At 44.1% G+C, this 14,302-nt stretch overlaps 2 protein-coding genes across 2 annotated transcripts in view; one reads left to right on the top strand and one right to left on the bottom strand.

Annotated features, from left to right (window-relative positions):
* Nucleotides 1-439: 439 nt before the first annotated feature.
* larp6a (La ribonucleoprotein 6, translational regulator a) lies at nucleotides 440-6,723 on the bottom strand. The gene is made up of 3 exons (XM_071533192.1): nucleotides 5,945-6,723; nucleotides 3,508-3,706; nucleotides 440-2,514 (listed from the first exon to the last, which is right to left on the bottom strand). Exons 1-3 carry the CDS (start codon nucleotides 6,721-6,723, stop codon nucleotides 1,408-1,410), a joined length of 2,085 nt encoding a protein of 694 aa, XP_071389293.1. The 3' UTR covers nucleotides 440-1,407.
* Nucleotides 6,724-11,768: 5,045 nt separating this feature from the next.
* Nucleotides 11,769-14,302, top strand: part of LOC139655818 (leucine-rich repeat-containing protein 49) — a 42,193-nt gene continuing 39,659 nt past the window's right edge. Inside the window, exons 1-5 of the mRNA XM_071533186.1 lie at nucleotides 11,769-11,828; nucleotides 11,994-12,059; nucleotides 12,173-12,251; nucleotides 12,882-12,984; nucleotides 13,588-13,791. Coding sequence (XP_071389287.1) covers nucleotides 11,769-11,828; nucleotides 11,994-12,059; nucleotides 12,173-12,251; nucleotides 12,882-12,984; nucleotides 13,588-13,791 — 512 coding nt within the window. The remainder of the gene's footprint in view (nucleotides 11,829-11,993; nucleotides 12,060-12,172; nucleotides 12,252-12,881; nucleotides 12,985-13,587; nucleotides 13,792-14,302) is intronic.

Consider the following 14,302-nt stretch of genomic DNA (forward strand, 5'->3'; position numbering starts at 1 on the left):
CACCATGCGCTACTTTGTCTCAGACTTTGATGGTTGCCAAGGAACATTTGAAACCGCTTCACATGGGCACAAATTACATACCGAGATGTAGCTGATCTGAGTAATTGCCTGTCTGCATCATATTCGACTGGTCTCACCATTTTACCAATCTTATATCTGCTTTCCACACAGAAAGTTGATATTGTTTACATCCACTCTACATGTAGTGTCTCATTATCCTCCCATCTGTGCAGTCCATTGCAAATGTGGTGGCACATCAATGTGGAACACAGCCAATTCTGCTCTCCAAGTCTGGAATTAGTTCAGTACATGTGTTGGCACAGCTACAAGATCTCTCTAAATCTTGCATGCATATTTAAATAAAGAATTGCATTTGGGTCATGACCGCTTCATACAATCATGCCAACTCAAAATAAAATTCAGTCAAGCCAACTGCGATTTTAGTGATTTATTTGTACAATAGGAAATGCACTGTACAATACCCCAGCTCAGATGTAAAGGCAAGAACATAAGAGCATCTATTCACTCTGACCTGAACATCCCTCAAACCTCACTACCAGCTTATCAGACTGATAGAAACAGATTTAAGCCAAAAAAAAATAAAATAAATTAAAAAAAAAAAAGCTACCTGCTGCAACATTTTGCAGGGCTAGACGAGACCCTTCCCAATTTTGGAAGCTTAAGTTAATTGACTGCCAAGGCATACTGAAAACAAAGAAATTAAAAAAGGCAAAATAAAAAACTAAAAATATTGTCCATGAAAGTTAACTGGTCCAACTTTATGGCAGGGGAGAGATTATGGCCTCAGTTTAAATAGCATGTAACAATGACACTCACAGTAGACAAATACAGAAAAGGCATATGGTGATATCTCCATATCAAGTCCATGTGCCTATGCCACTTTTCACACCGTTTACACATTTACACACCATCCACAGACAATGTTGTGAGCTTCTACACACATACTTCAAGACAGAGGACTTTCCAATTAAAAAAAAAAAAAAAAAAAAAAAAAAAGACAAAAAAAGTGGAAGTTCTTCTCCACCCCACCCCACGTAGAGCAAGTTCAAACGGCAATGGAGGTGACAAGGTCCATTACCATGGTGTCTGAGAAACGGTAAACTATTTAGAATCCATTTCTTAAGTTTCCCTTGAAGCAATATCAATTTACATTCACTCAACTTTCCATTAGTAAATCAATAAGATGTCACCATGTTAACTGAAACGTCGTATAAAAATAGAACAAAGAGGCAAAACTAATACACAACAAAAAATATCTACACAGTCTCTCCAATGTGGGGTGGGGGCTGAGTGATGCGGTCAAGGATCAGGTCAAATTTCCATTTCATTGCTGGGGGATAAGGGACGCATGAGGGCGCTCATGCATCCCCGCTCATGAGGGCCATATCAAGTCTGAGTAGCAGCAGTCTTTCCCCTCTCGCCAATAGTGACACAGTGAAAACCACGGGTCCCATCGGGGCCCCTCGGCAGCCTCATTACGCCCGGTGGCAAGCCGTCGGCGTTCTGGATCTTCCGACCCAGCATGGGACTGCCGACCGGACTGCTCTCCTGGGAGGCCACCTGCCTGCGCCTCTGAACCCACGGGCTCCCTGAAGGGGTCAGGCTGCTGTCCGAGGAGTAGTCCGCCCAGCGGCGCCCGGGCTCGGGGCTCAGCCTGCCCTCGCTGGCCAAGGGAGACTTCTGGGAATGAGGAGATTTGCGCTGAGGACAGGGGCTGGCGCGCGGACTGGACCAGGGACTGTTGCGCGGGGACACGGCGGGGCTGAGGTGATTGTTCTGGAAGCTGATGCCCGCAGTGGTGGGGCTGAGCTTGTTGCAGGAGCGCGACTTGCGGGCCAACCTGGGCGACGTGGGGTTGCTCTCCGTCTCCGAGGAGCTGCAGGCCGAGTCCTCGCCGTGGTACTGGAGCTCTCGCACTCTGCTGTTGAGCGAGCGACTCTTGCGCATGCCTCCCTCCTCGCGCGGCCGCTCTTTGGGGACCTTCTTCTTGGGCGGCTTGGTGCCGATCAGGACCACCTTCAGCCCCAGCGGACCGGCCCCTCCGTCCTCACTCCCCGCGGCTTCGTTGGCTTTGACCGCCGCCTCCACCTCCTCGAACTCCACAATGGCGCACTCCTCCGTGCCCAGCTGGGTGTAGCGGCCGCTCAGCCTCTTCAGGTCGGGCGGCAGGTCCTTCCCGGGCTTCAGGACTCGCACCGAGGCGATGGTGCCGTACGTTCCAAACGCCTTCAGCAGCAGCTTCATCAGTTGCTCCTGCTGGGTGGCCCCTCCCTCGCTGCTTCCGTTATCCCCGTTGCCTCCCTCCAAGGCGGCCAGCTCCGGCCAGCTCTGCAAGTCACTGAGCAGCAGCATGCGGCTAGGCAGGGACTCGCTGGCAAAGACGGGCACCATGGATCTGCGCCGCACCTTACGCCCCTCATCGTTCAGCTCGAGTATCGTTGAGTGTCTCAGAGCGTAAGCGGTTGTTCTCCAGTCACGAGTCAAGTGTTTCACCTGCAAAGAGATAATATTTGTGTTACGCAGGCAGGGCGCCTGGTGGTTAAGGAGACCGTCTTGTAACCGAAAGGTCACAAATGTGATCCAATGTGAACAGCCTCTCATTGTGAGCTCTAGATAAAAGCATCAGCTAAATGACTAAGATGTAAGACTGTCAGCAGGGGCCATCAGTAGGGGAACTCGCATGGTGCACAGCATCCTGCGTACTACCTTCCCTTTTGTCATACTTCCTGAATCAGTAACTGTACTGATGCCGTTATAGCTGATTCATGAGGTCTGATCAACATCCTGGCCTCATTGCATTACTCACTCAGTATTTATCACTGTATAATTCACTCATGTTTAAGGTGCGTCACTTCACTGTTACCAAGCTTATATTTGCAATACCCTATTTGAATAGTGTTTGTGTTAAAAATGAAACCGAGTGAGGAACCAGATCAGTTGTGGCGTAAACAGAATTTTTTTTTTTTACCAACCAATGTATATGCATGAGCCTAAAGTAGCACCAGCTGTTGAGAATCGATGTGAGAATTTCACTGCATCCCCCAATCCCAGTAATATTGACACTAGAAACAGCCACTCAATGCTCATGAGCCTCCACAGCATGTGGAACTCATAGCAAAACAGGAGGCTGGGAGCTTTATCCAGGATTCCTACACATTTTCCATTTTAAAACTGCATATTTCCCCAGACCATAATTTAATTAGGATTTGTAGATTTTGGTCAGTGTTCCAATATGATGTATGCCAGTTGTGGCTGGAACTATGACCGGTCTTCCCACTGTGACTATCAGCTTGGCCATTTTACCATATAATAACATCTAATAACACAATATGAGCCAACAGTGGGACTGAATTTAGTGTGTGGTCATGTATATACAGAAGGGACTCTACATTTATACAGTCTTGTCCAGGGTTTGCAAATCCCAACCCTGTCAAGATGGGGAATAAACATTTCCCATGTGTTTCTAGACTTTGCAACCATGGTTACCTTTTTGAATGAGGTCAGCAGCTTGACGCTGACAAACCCGAGCTTGTTGCGTCTGACGTGTTTGAGCAGGAAGGCGTCGTGCTCCAGGTTCTCATCCGACAGGTAGTACTCGATCTGAGCAACCAGCTTTTGGATGAGGTCTGGGTCCGGGGGCTGCCAGCTCTCCTCCTCCAACTCCCCTCCACTCGTCCCGGCACCACTGTGTGTGGGAGAAAACAGTCGCATTACATTTAGCTGAGACTCTTATCAAGAACAGTTTACCATCATTGAAACAGTAAAAAAAAGCTTAAATTCCAAAATGGGCAACATTACCAGTTTCATTAATTCAACAAGGCGGGAGCTTAACAGGCTTTGGCAGCAACATAGAGGCGTCCTCGCCCTGCCATTACCCATAGCAACATGCTGGAGTGAAGAGAGCTGGTCACGCTGTTACTCTCCCCTCTTTTCAGATTTTCCTTGTGACAGAGACAAGCTGTGTCTCCAGCCGTAGTCACCATGCCTCGGTGCCCAGAACCTCAACACCACAGAGTGTCCCACCAAACCCCCAAACTGCCAAGACCTCTCCATCTGAGGGGTGCAGAGTCACAGATCTCCACAGGCTCTCCCTCCCACACAGAACATGGCTGCTCACCAAACCCACTGTACACATTTTACAAAACTGGTACAAACACTGACTACGTGAGACTGAGGCACAGCTTGATCACACTGAGGGCGCCTGGCTGAAGCTGTGAAATAAGCACATAGTGCGGTCAGGTAGGCCCACAGATCAGAGTGAGGGTCTGAATGAAATTCTGTGGATGACTCATCACCTCCTGCAGCCCCCTCTCTCCCTCCCTCCCACACCCTCCCTCCCACACCCTCAGTCAATAGCTTTCTAGCCCGCTGACCGCATGGCTGACACAAACCCACTGCTTCTTCACCCACTGACTTCAGATAAAGCCAACCAAAGGCATGAAATGCCAATTCATGTTACCTACAATGTTTGGACAAAACATAAAAAACCTATAGTAATTCTATAACCAATTTCAGATGGATGCAAATATCTCAGTAAAACTAAACTTAATAGAAATGTCATCTCTTATGGTATCACTATAAGAAAATACCATTATAGGTTGTTTTAAGTTCACTATAACCTCACTACCGAGTACCATAGACACCTATAGGAATACTGTAGGAACATTATGGTGATTTTTCGTTAGGTACACGCCACTTGAATTAACAATGACAGCCGACTGTCTGCAATTCCCTGCACTGTAACAGTTTCAACAGGCGTCCTACCAGGTAAGGTGAGCTCGAAATGCATCATGTGCGGAAAATGTGAAGCAAAAACCGCTGGCTTGCACAGGTGTTAGGAGCTCTTTGACTCTTCAGGTGTGACCTACAAGGCATTTTAAAGCGTAGTGTGTCGGATTATTGTACTGCACATCTCCCTTTGCAAATGCTTGCTCAATATGGAGAGAGGGCACTCGGGCACAATGCGCAAAAAGGTGGAAAAGGAGTGATTTATTAGCACCTCTGGCCTTTCCATCACTGACTCACGCTTTGTGCGAGCAGTAGTCCGAGCAGGGAACTTATAGGCCAGAGGATAAAAATAGCAGGGGATGACGCAGGGGAATTAGATTAGAGTAATGTGAAGGTGCCGTCCTTTATCTCTCAGGTGTCTGGTTTTACAGAACCAATACTGCCTACAGGTGGTTACAGACTTTCACTCCGTCCAGCCCTGTAAGGAAATATCACTAGTATTCCTAAAGTGTTCTGTATAGTGTGTCTGTGGCACCCAACAGTGAGTTTATAGTGACCTTGTCGTACTATGTTTTTTTCCTCCTATGGTGTCACTATAATATTCCCGTAGCCTATGGGCTTACATTTCTATTATTTGTACAGTAGTGGCCTATCATTCTAAAAAAAAAAAAATGTTATAAGATTACTATAGTTCTTTCAGTGAAACAAAAACAAACCAAGTACCCAAGCTGGCCCAAGTCATGCGTTGGCTGTCCACCAACTGAAGCTACTGCCACTAAAAATCCGACGCAGAAATAGACTGGTAGGCTTCCAATAACCTTGACAGCGAGAGGAAAACGTTTCATTCATTAGGCCATTAGGAACGCAGTGGAGAGAAAACCCCAACTACACTCAGTTTGCCCGCCTAATTATTTGCGTAATACAGTTTACCCACCTTTAGCCTACAGGCTGACATACATCTTTATGACAGTATAGATCATAGGAAGTAGTATCAAATTGAAATAAGTTGTGAGTATAAAGTCTGTTAAGAGGAATAAAGCAGAGATTCGTGCTTTTCTGGGAATACAGCCCAGTTTATTTCTCTTGATATTAGTATTCGTTTGCCATGCTGATCACTAACTGGAGGTCACAGTTTACACACCGTTTTATTTACCACCATCACTGGTTATTATAAGTAGTAAGTAAAAACCCCAACCTTGACTTGTCATGTCTTCCGATTTCGTCTTCACTACAGCTGCCTCCGAGGAAATCAATATTATTGGATGACACTTCCTCGGGTTCCTCGTCTTCGGCAGCTTGAATGGCCACTGTTATCGTCACCGTCCCCATCTCCTGCATGTGTTGATCCACCGTGATCACCTCATCCATGCCCTGCTCCACTGACGCATCTGATGCGTACTCCGCCGGGCTGGGACTGGGGATCCCCGCGGACGCACTCATGTTGTTGCCCGGGTACGTCAAGGTGCTCCCTCCGGCTCCCTTGCCTTCCTCCGTTATAGCAGCAGCAGCAGCGCCTCCCTGGAAGCTTTTAATCTCGCTCGACTCGAAGGCACCGACAGGATACGGGGTGCGTAAACCTGCTCGACGCTTCTTTGGACACCAGCGGCGGCTGACAAGGGCCCAGGGAGATCCGAGGACGCGCTCCACGGCTCGCCAGAGACCCCAGATCCAGATCCGACCCCGTGGAGGGCCCTGAGGTGCGGCGGGGCTTGCGGCGGGCAGCGAGACGCAGCCTGGACCTGGCGAGACCGAGGGGCTGGAGCCTCCTTGTGCTGCTTCTACTGCTGCTGCTGCTGCTACTGCTACTTCCTCATATGTAAGAGGCTTTCTGCTTTTGAAACGAGCTCTGGGATTGGGCCGCGGCACCGTCTCTTCGCACTCATTCCCAACCCACAAGCAAAGGCTGACACAAAGCCAGGAGGGAGGCAAGAGAAAAGAGACACAGCGCATGAACGCGTTCACTAAAGCGTGCATACTTCTCTCTTGTGTTTTTTGTTGTTTTTGTAGTTACACGGAGCGTTGTCTTTTTTTCTTTTAAGACATGGCTGCCTCGTTCACATGTGTCTAAATAGGGGAGTCGACCTGCAATTGCACGTGTTCTTCTCTAATTGGGAAATTGTCGTGCCAAGGACGACCACTCTCTTTTAACCCCGCTAATTGGATAATAGGCTTTCAGCGTTTAGTTGCATGCAGGTGTCCAGTCCGACCTTTTGTGCCGAAGGAAGGGTGGAATAAATGAATAAATGTTGGGCTAGATATCATGAAATGACTGATGTCTACGGCAGGGAGTCCAAAACATTTTAGTGCCAAGGCCCTCAATTCGATAAAATTGGGCTTTGGACCCTCATTTGAGAAGATTTGGTCGCACATATGAGAAGATTTTTGGTTGTTTTACAATGATTTTATTACAGAACTGGACAACTGTTGTACTTATGGAGTGAAACCTCTGATCAAGATAGGCAATATAATTCTGTAACTGTCCTGACTTTAATGAAATAATAGTGAAATTACACCATTGTCTTTTGCTGGGGGACCCACCGGAACCTCCTTCAGACCCCATATTGAGACTAACTCGTCTCAGTCATCTTGAACCCTACTGATTGCTTTGTGGTAAAAGGGCATAGGTAAACAGTTGGGAGTATCATCATCACGTGCAATCATCCAAATAGTTATCTGTATACATCCAACCCAATTTTTTTGATCTTGTTGGCTTGCATCCTAATGAACCTGTAAATCACCCACAACAGTGTTGTTGGCTGTTGCCAGCCCTGCATGAAATAGCTTTACTCCTCCCTGTTGGCAAGCCAGGCTCACAGCTGGTGGACTGTCTGACTCATTCTCTGCACCACATGCCATACAGCACCCCTATTGATGTACAGAGCAACATGGGGGAAGAGACAGAGCGAGGGAGAGAGAGGTAAAGAAGGAATAAGGGAGAGAGAGAAAGATGGAGAAAATTGTAAATAGAGGAGGCAGAGGATGGTTGTAACGATTTCAGTGTTTGTGCTATTTGTATTCTGCTATTTGTATACTACAAATAATAGTCCTTTACACATCTAGTGTTACAATCTACCCTGCTACTGGGGTGAGTTGTAACACTACCTGGAAATGGATGTAACAATGAGAAAAAATTGCTGAAATCCAGCACACACTGTGAAATCTATACAAGAATTTCAATGAATGTTTGAATAAACACAATTTTTCAACAAACTAAATGAATGCAATAGATATTTTTTTCTTCAAACTTTAAACTTAAAATGGCCCTCAACATTTTCAAAACTAAAAATCTGTTTACAAACATAGAAGTCTCTTTTGTTCAATGTCACACATTTCTTAACAATTTTTTTTGTCATTTTTTGTTACATTTTCAGCACAAACTGAAAATCTCTTGTTTTAAAACATCTCAACATATAAACACTGTGTATGTGTGTGTGTGTGTGTGTGTGTGTGTGTGTGTGTGTGTGTGTGTGACTGCTCCTGTATGCACGTTAATGGTTTCAAAGACTGTCGCAGTTGTGGAAAATACTTTGTTCCAGAACACACCAACACTACAGTAGCAAGCAGAGCGCTGTAGGCCTAGTGCACAGCCAGAGAATTGTCTGTGAAGAAAATATAGCAGATAATGAGGTAAACATTGGACTTTTGGTAAAATCCTCAGTGTTGCAGACAGAACCATGAAACTTCTGTGAGCTCAAGAAGGAAGTGGGCATATACAGTATAACATTGATCACACTACTGTAGCTCATTCCTGACTGGTCAAACCGACAGTGTTACAACTAACCCCTGTTACAACCATCCCCGGTCTCCCCTATCTGGATCTAAAGTCGCTTTATCATCTCTTATTTACCAAGTTGTTGCCTAAATAATGCATTTGGAGCTTGTAATCGTTGACACAGAGCTGTCAAGTAATCTCTCTATCTCTCTGTCTCTGTGAGAATGCAGAAATGTTTTCCAGCTCCCGAGGATAGACAAAAACCTGACACATGCTTGGGCAATGGATTGACTGAGAGAAAAATCCACTGTACACACACACACACACACACACACACACACACACACACACACACACACACACACACACACACACACACTAGACGTTGGCTGGTAAAATGTCAAGCTAAAGCCAGGTTGTAGAAAGCAGCAGATGTATGTTGCTCACCCATTCCCATGATTCCATCTCTGTTTCTATCTATATGTACTCTGCCAATCATGGTGGTAATTGCTGGTGGAGTGCCACTGCCAACAATATCAGCGCTTCTGGTACAATTATGCCTTGTGTATTTTTTCATTGTTCAAATAAAAAAGCCACCAGTTGGTATGTTCTTCAATCAACCAGCACAACACTGTTGTTATGCTGTATGTCACGCCTTAAAAACTGAGTCACACTAGATATTTATAGGCTGCTGCACCCAAGTGACTTCTGACTGGAGGATTCCCCTGGTATACTACTTAAGAACAAATTGCATTGATCTCAGTGTCATTGCTGCATGTTTTTATCTCTCTGGTGAAAGAGATCCTTGATACCAATGGGTTTAACCTTGATAAGAAAAAAAAGATTGTTTGTGTTTTACATCACATTCATAATTCGGCTTTGATGTCTTGCAGACCATGCTTTTATTCAATGTTTATATAACCGGGCAGGGCAGTTAAGAATAAATTCATGTTTACGGCGACGGCTTGGCATGAGGCAACAGGTCTTGTTAGGACAAGGACTTGTGATATAGGCGCAGATAAAAGGTGACAAAGGGAAAAACAGCTTTTAATGCCTCTGCGTCTGACTTTCATCTGGCGAGCGACTGAATCCTATGGAAGTCATGTAGCTGTGTGAAATATACATAGAGCTACACATCTATACACAGCTGGAATTGACATAGCGGTATGTCATTATGTGCCTGTCACACAAGCAGTTGATGATCACATCCTATAATAAGTGTCAGCCTGGGCTGTGTGAATAGATGGTGACAGGCAGTGTGTGGGATGTCCCTTTCATGAATCTGGACTCATGTTCTTTCAGCAAGCCACACTTACCACTGCCAGTGGAAAGGCTGACAATATACTACACAACCTGTTTTATCCGCTTTCATAATGTTAAGTCGTGTTCCTCGGCCCTTGTTACTGAGATTATATGGGCGGTCACCTGGCTTTTATTGTCATCACAGCAAAGTAAGCGCTCCAACACTTTGTTGATATAAAGAATGGGGCCAAAACATTATCCATCAATGACACAATACAATAAATGAATACAATACAATGTAATGCAACACAATAATAACCCCTTGGCCTTTGGAAATTTGCTTCTTTTGTTGTTTTCCACACACAATACACATATTCATAGTACACAATAAGCCACAGACTAGGTGGTACTCATTGTTAATAAATCTAACATCTGTAAAGGAGATCTTTAGATTAGCCTGAAGTTAAATGCAGCAACTTTCCAAATGAGTGATGTACAAAGTGCCCAGGGTATGGTTTTGGATACACTGAACAGGAAGCTAATGGCAGAGATGAATCAGCAGAAAATAGTTCCAAGATATCTGAAAAATGGAGCAGGACGCGTACCAACTCGTATAAGCTTGACACTGAGCCCACATGTTAAAAACAGTCACAGTTGTACAGGTATCAGAGCTAAATGTGGTTTCTGTGTTACATTACCTGCATCAATGCCGTTGCAGTCATCATCATCATCATCGATATTTTTCCTTTATCCAGATCATAGGAACTGAGAACAAGACCCAAAGAAGGCTTGAAATGTTTGCAGTGGCAAATAGGCTACTAAAAAGAAGATCATTTTGTTTTAATTATGTGTGGAATTATGTTTAAAAAGTACACTGTACTACTGTCATATGTAGTTTGTACACCTACAAACATTTCATGCATCGAGTATCTTTCTAAAATGTATTACTGATTACTGTAGTTCTTTCTTGTAAGGGTGGAGAGGCTGGACTGCACCCACATGTCCAAGCTGGCTACCAACACTAGCTTTGCCCCATGGCAGTTAGTGGTCGCCAGGGGAAGAAGGTGCCATGCTTTACTTCTCCCAGGAGTGTTCCAGTCTTCCTCAAAAAGTGTACAAATACACTGCTTCACTATTTCCTCTGAGGAAGAACATCTGAACCGTTTCAACGACACTGACCATAAAAAATGTATGTTCTATAATGATGAAACTGAAACAACAAATCATTTGTTTTTCTAATGTATTTACTCCAAGAATTCTGGGAAGACATGTATGATTGACTGGAGACCAAAATATTTCCACTGACCCCTTTTAACAGAGACAATGTAGTCTTCGGTGTGATGTTAGATCACAAGAAGACTTTATAATTGATAATGTATTACTGTTCGGTAAATTCTTTATTCACAAATCAAAATGTATAAAAATATACCCCTGTTGTCCGTGTTTAGAAATTAACTAGGTTACTGTGTAAACATTTCAGAAGACTCAAATCTATGAACAGGAAAAATGAAAAAATTCTACGGTATCTTGCTATCCTTATCTATTTATATTGTATGTCTATTTTGTTGCCTTACTCTAAATGTAATAATGAATGAATTATGCCAAATTGTTTGAGTAACTCCACAAGCAAAGCAAAGCAAAGCAAAGCAAAGCAAAGCCTTTCACTTCAGCAAAGGAGAGGAACCTGTCGATCGTAATTTCTGTTTCCTGGAGGAGTGTTTTTTAGTGACACCGGAAGTAATCGTAACCATGCAACGCCGTTGTTGCTATGGAAACGATGCTCGTTTCCGAGGAAGTTTGTGGTGTCTGAACAAAACCTCCTTGTGTCCATGGTCTGCGGCAAAGATGAGCATCGGTTTTGTAAAAGCAAAAACGAAACCCAAACGTTCTTGTTGTATGAATAGCTCGCGTCTTTCTCTTAAAAGTGGAATTGAGACGTTTGAAGTTTGTACCAAAACTGAAATACAACATTTTTTCTTGACGTTTGAGGTCGCTCATAACTGTAAACGTTAACGTTAGCTAGCTAGCTGCGCAGTCGGCGAGGGGGCACTGAAGAAAGAGAAAAATGCATTCTCAAAAACACAACGCTGGTGTCAACAATGGATGGACGTTTCTCAGCCCCACGGTACAGAGCTACTCTCATCACAGCTGCACAGTCTAATGAACTAACTAAATTGTCAAAAGTTCAGTCTCAGGCGGAGCAGAGAAACGTATTCAGTTATTAGAGCCGTGTGTGTTGTAGGCTAGTTAACCTAGCTAGCTAAATTAAAGTATACTTTAATCTCCACAGGTCAACAGTTACAAGTTGCGCCTTACAGCAGTGAAACCTCTAGTACCAGAGAAACTTCAGAGGCCGGTGAGTGATGATGAGGCATTGACTCAAGGACCAGCTATGTTTAAGCCTGTAACTGTAACTATTCTCTGTTTGCGATGCATGCCTCAGTGTATATCATATTTCCCATTTGACAGACAGACCTCAGATTCTCTAAAGACCTTGCAAAAGACACAAATATGAACATCAGCCTGACAATGAATCCTCCAAAATCAGGTACTGTTTGACCCAAACTCCCCATCAGTCAGTCACTCACTCACTCACTCACTCACTCACCCACCTACCCACCCAATCAACCAATCAACCACCCACCCACCCAACCAACCAATCAATCACTCAATCAATACAATTTCTATCATTTAGCACTGTGCAAATAAAGTCTATAATTTATGATGAATTCCGTAAATAATTTTAGGGGATGCTTCAGTTCATTATCTCTTAATTCCTCTCTAGACAGCAGGTCCTATGCACACAACAGGAGAAGGCTTGTCCAGACACCCCCAGCATTTGTCAGTGACTCTGCAGATTCTCTTGCACATAGTCTTGTACCACTTGTGGCTGGTGCTCCAATGGGGTTGGCTGCAGTCTCAGATGTTGCACAACAAGAAGCTAGAAGCAAACCTAGGAGACCGACCCACAGTGCGGGGGCCACTTGTTATCGTAACACCTTAAACCTTCCCAAGCCAACAGGTAAATGTGGCAGCGTCACCTGCTAAATCCTCTGGAATTGGAAACGTAATTTTATTGATGATCTTTACATGTCCAATTTGTACTCTGCAAATTGCTTTTTACATTACACTTTGATATTTTGTGTATGCTGAGTTCAGTGTGTAACGTCTGTACCAGGTGAGTCAGGAGGATTCAGTGACAGCCCAGTTCCTGGGTTTCCCACCACCTTGTTTTCTTGTGACGATCGTGAATGCAGTTGTGAACGAATGGACCTGGACAGGTATTTCTTGCTTTTTGTTCACATAAAGATCCTAGACAGTTATATCTATAGTTTTATCTGTAGTACATAACACATGTGGCTTTAGCTGGCTCCTCTAATGGCTCACACTGTAGACTGGACATATGGTTGATATGACATGTTATTATTGTTATGCCACTTGTACGTTATCTTTACTTCACTGTTTTTCTTGTGACCTCCCTGTGTGATTGTGTTTTGTTGTTTTTGTGTACTCAGTGTGACAATAATTTCCCATTGGGAGTAATACTGTTTATATAATGTAATCCAATTTAAAAGGGTATGCTGCTAAACTGTCAAGTGCTACAGATTGCCACCAGGGAGCAGCACAGCCCCTTAAAACATCTGCCCCTAGCCTCAAAAGATCAGTGTGTGTGTTGATAAGGAACCACTTTACCATTGCTAGAGTTATAATAAATCAATCAATAGATATATTTAAGTACTGAATCAATAATTTGGAATAATAATGAATTGACTAATGCCTTGAATGCAGAATGCAATTGTATGAGTCATTCAATTCAATGGTAGACTCACTGTAATCAACATCCATATTTGGCCTAAATGGTGAAAATGTTTTTAATCTTACAGATGTTATCTGGAAGAATGCCCCCAGCTGGGCATTATGGATAAACTGCAACTTCTTAACCTACAGCACAATCTAATCACAAGGATCCAGCATCTGTCCCACCTGCGGCACCTGGTCTTCCTAGACCTCTATGACAATCACATCTCTGAAATGACTGGCATTGAAGCTCTAAGCTCTCTCAGAGTCCTTATGTTGGGGAAGAACAGGTTAGTTGTCGTCACTGGCCTCACAAGCAAGCAAACACAAGAATAGGTCAGATTTGTCTTAGTGTTTCTGTTTCCTTTGCATTGATGAAGATGTTACTTCTGGGATATTCAGTATTCTGTTTTTTGGATTTACCATCTGATACGCCGACCGCTGCTACATGGCAGCTGACATAGATGAGTGTTTTCCTGCAGGTGCACATTTTCAGTACAAAACCATACCTCTCTGTGTTCGTCTAATGTCGTTTTGGTTTCAAAAGGTCGGCAGGAAGGAGATTAAAGTCACAAATCACAGTGAATGCTATCAGGATCTTACAGACGAGGTCTGGTTTTGTTCCAGACTCTGTAAAACATGACATTTGTCTTTTTAGACCTGCTTTCAGGGCCGTGCGCGGTTCCTTTAGAGTAAAGCATACCACAGATTTAGGTTCCTGTTGGCATTTTCAAGAGACTGTAACCTTACATCCTCTGCAATTTGATAGACACCCATATGGACACTCCAGAACAAAAAGTC

Source organism: Centroberyx affinis, unplaced genomic scaffold, assembly GCF_046629955.1.
Source record: "Centroberyx affinis isolate AG114_WGS23_722 - 3 ecotype Tasmania unplaced genomic scaffold, CSIRO-AGI_Caff_v1 ptg002337l_1, whole genome shotgun sequence".
Classification (NCBI taxonomy): Eukaryota; Metazoa; Chordata; class Actinopteri; order Beryciformes; family Berycidae; genus Centroberyx; species Centroberyx affinis.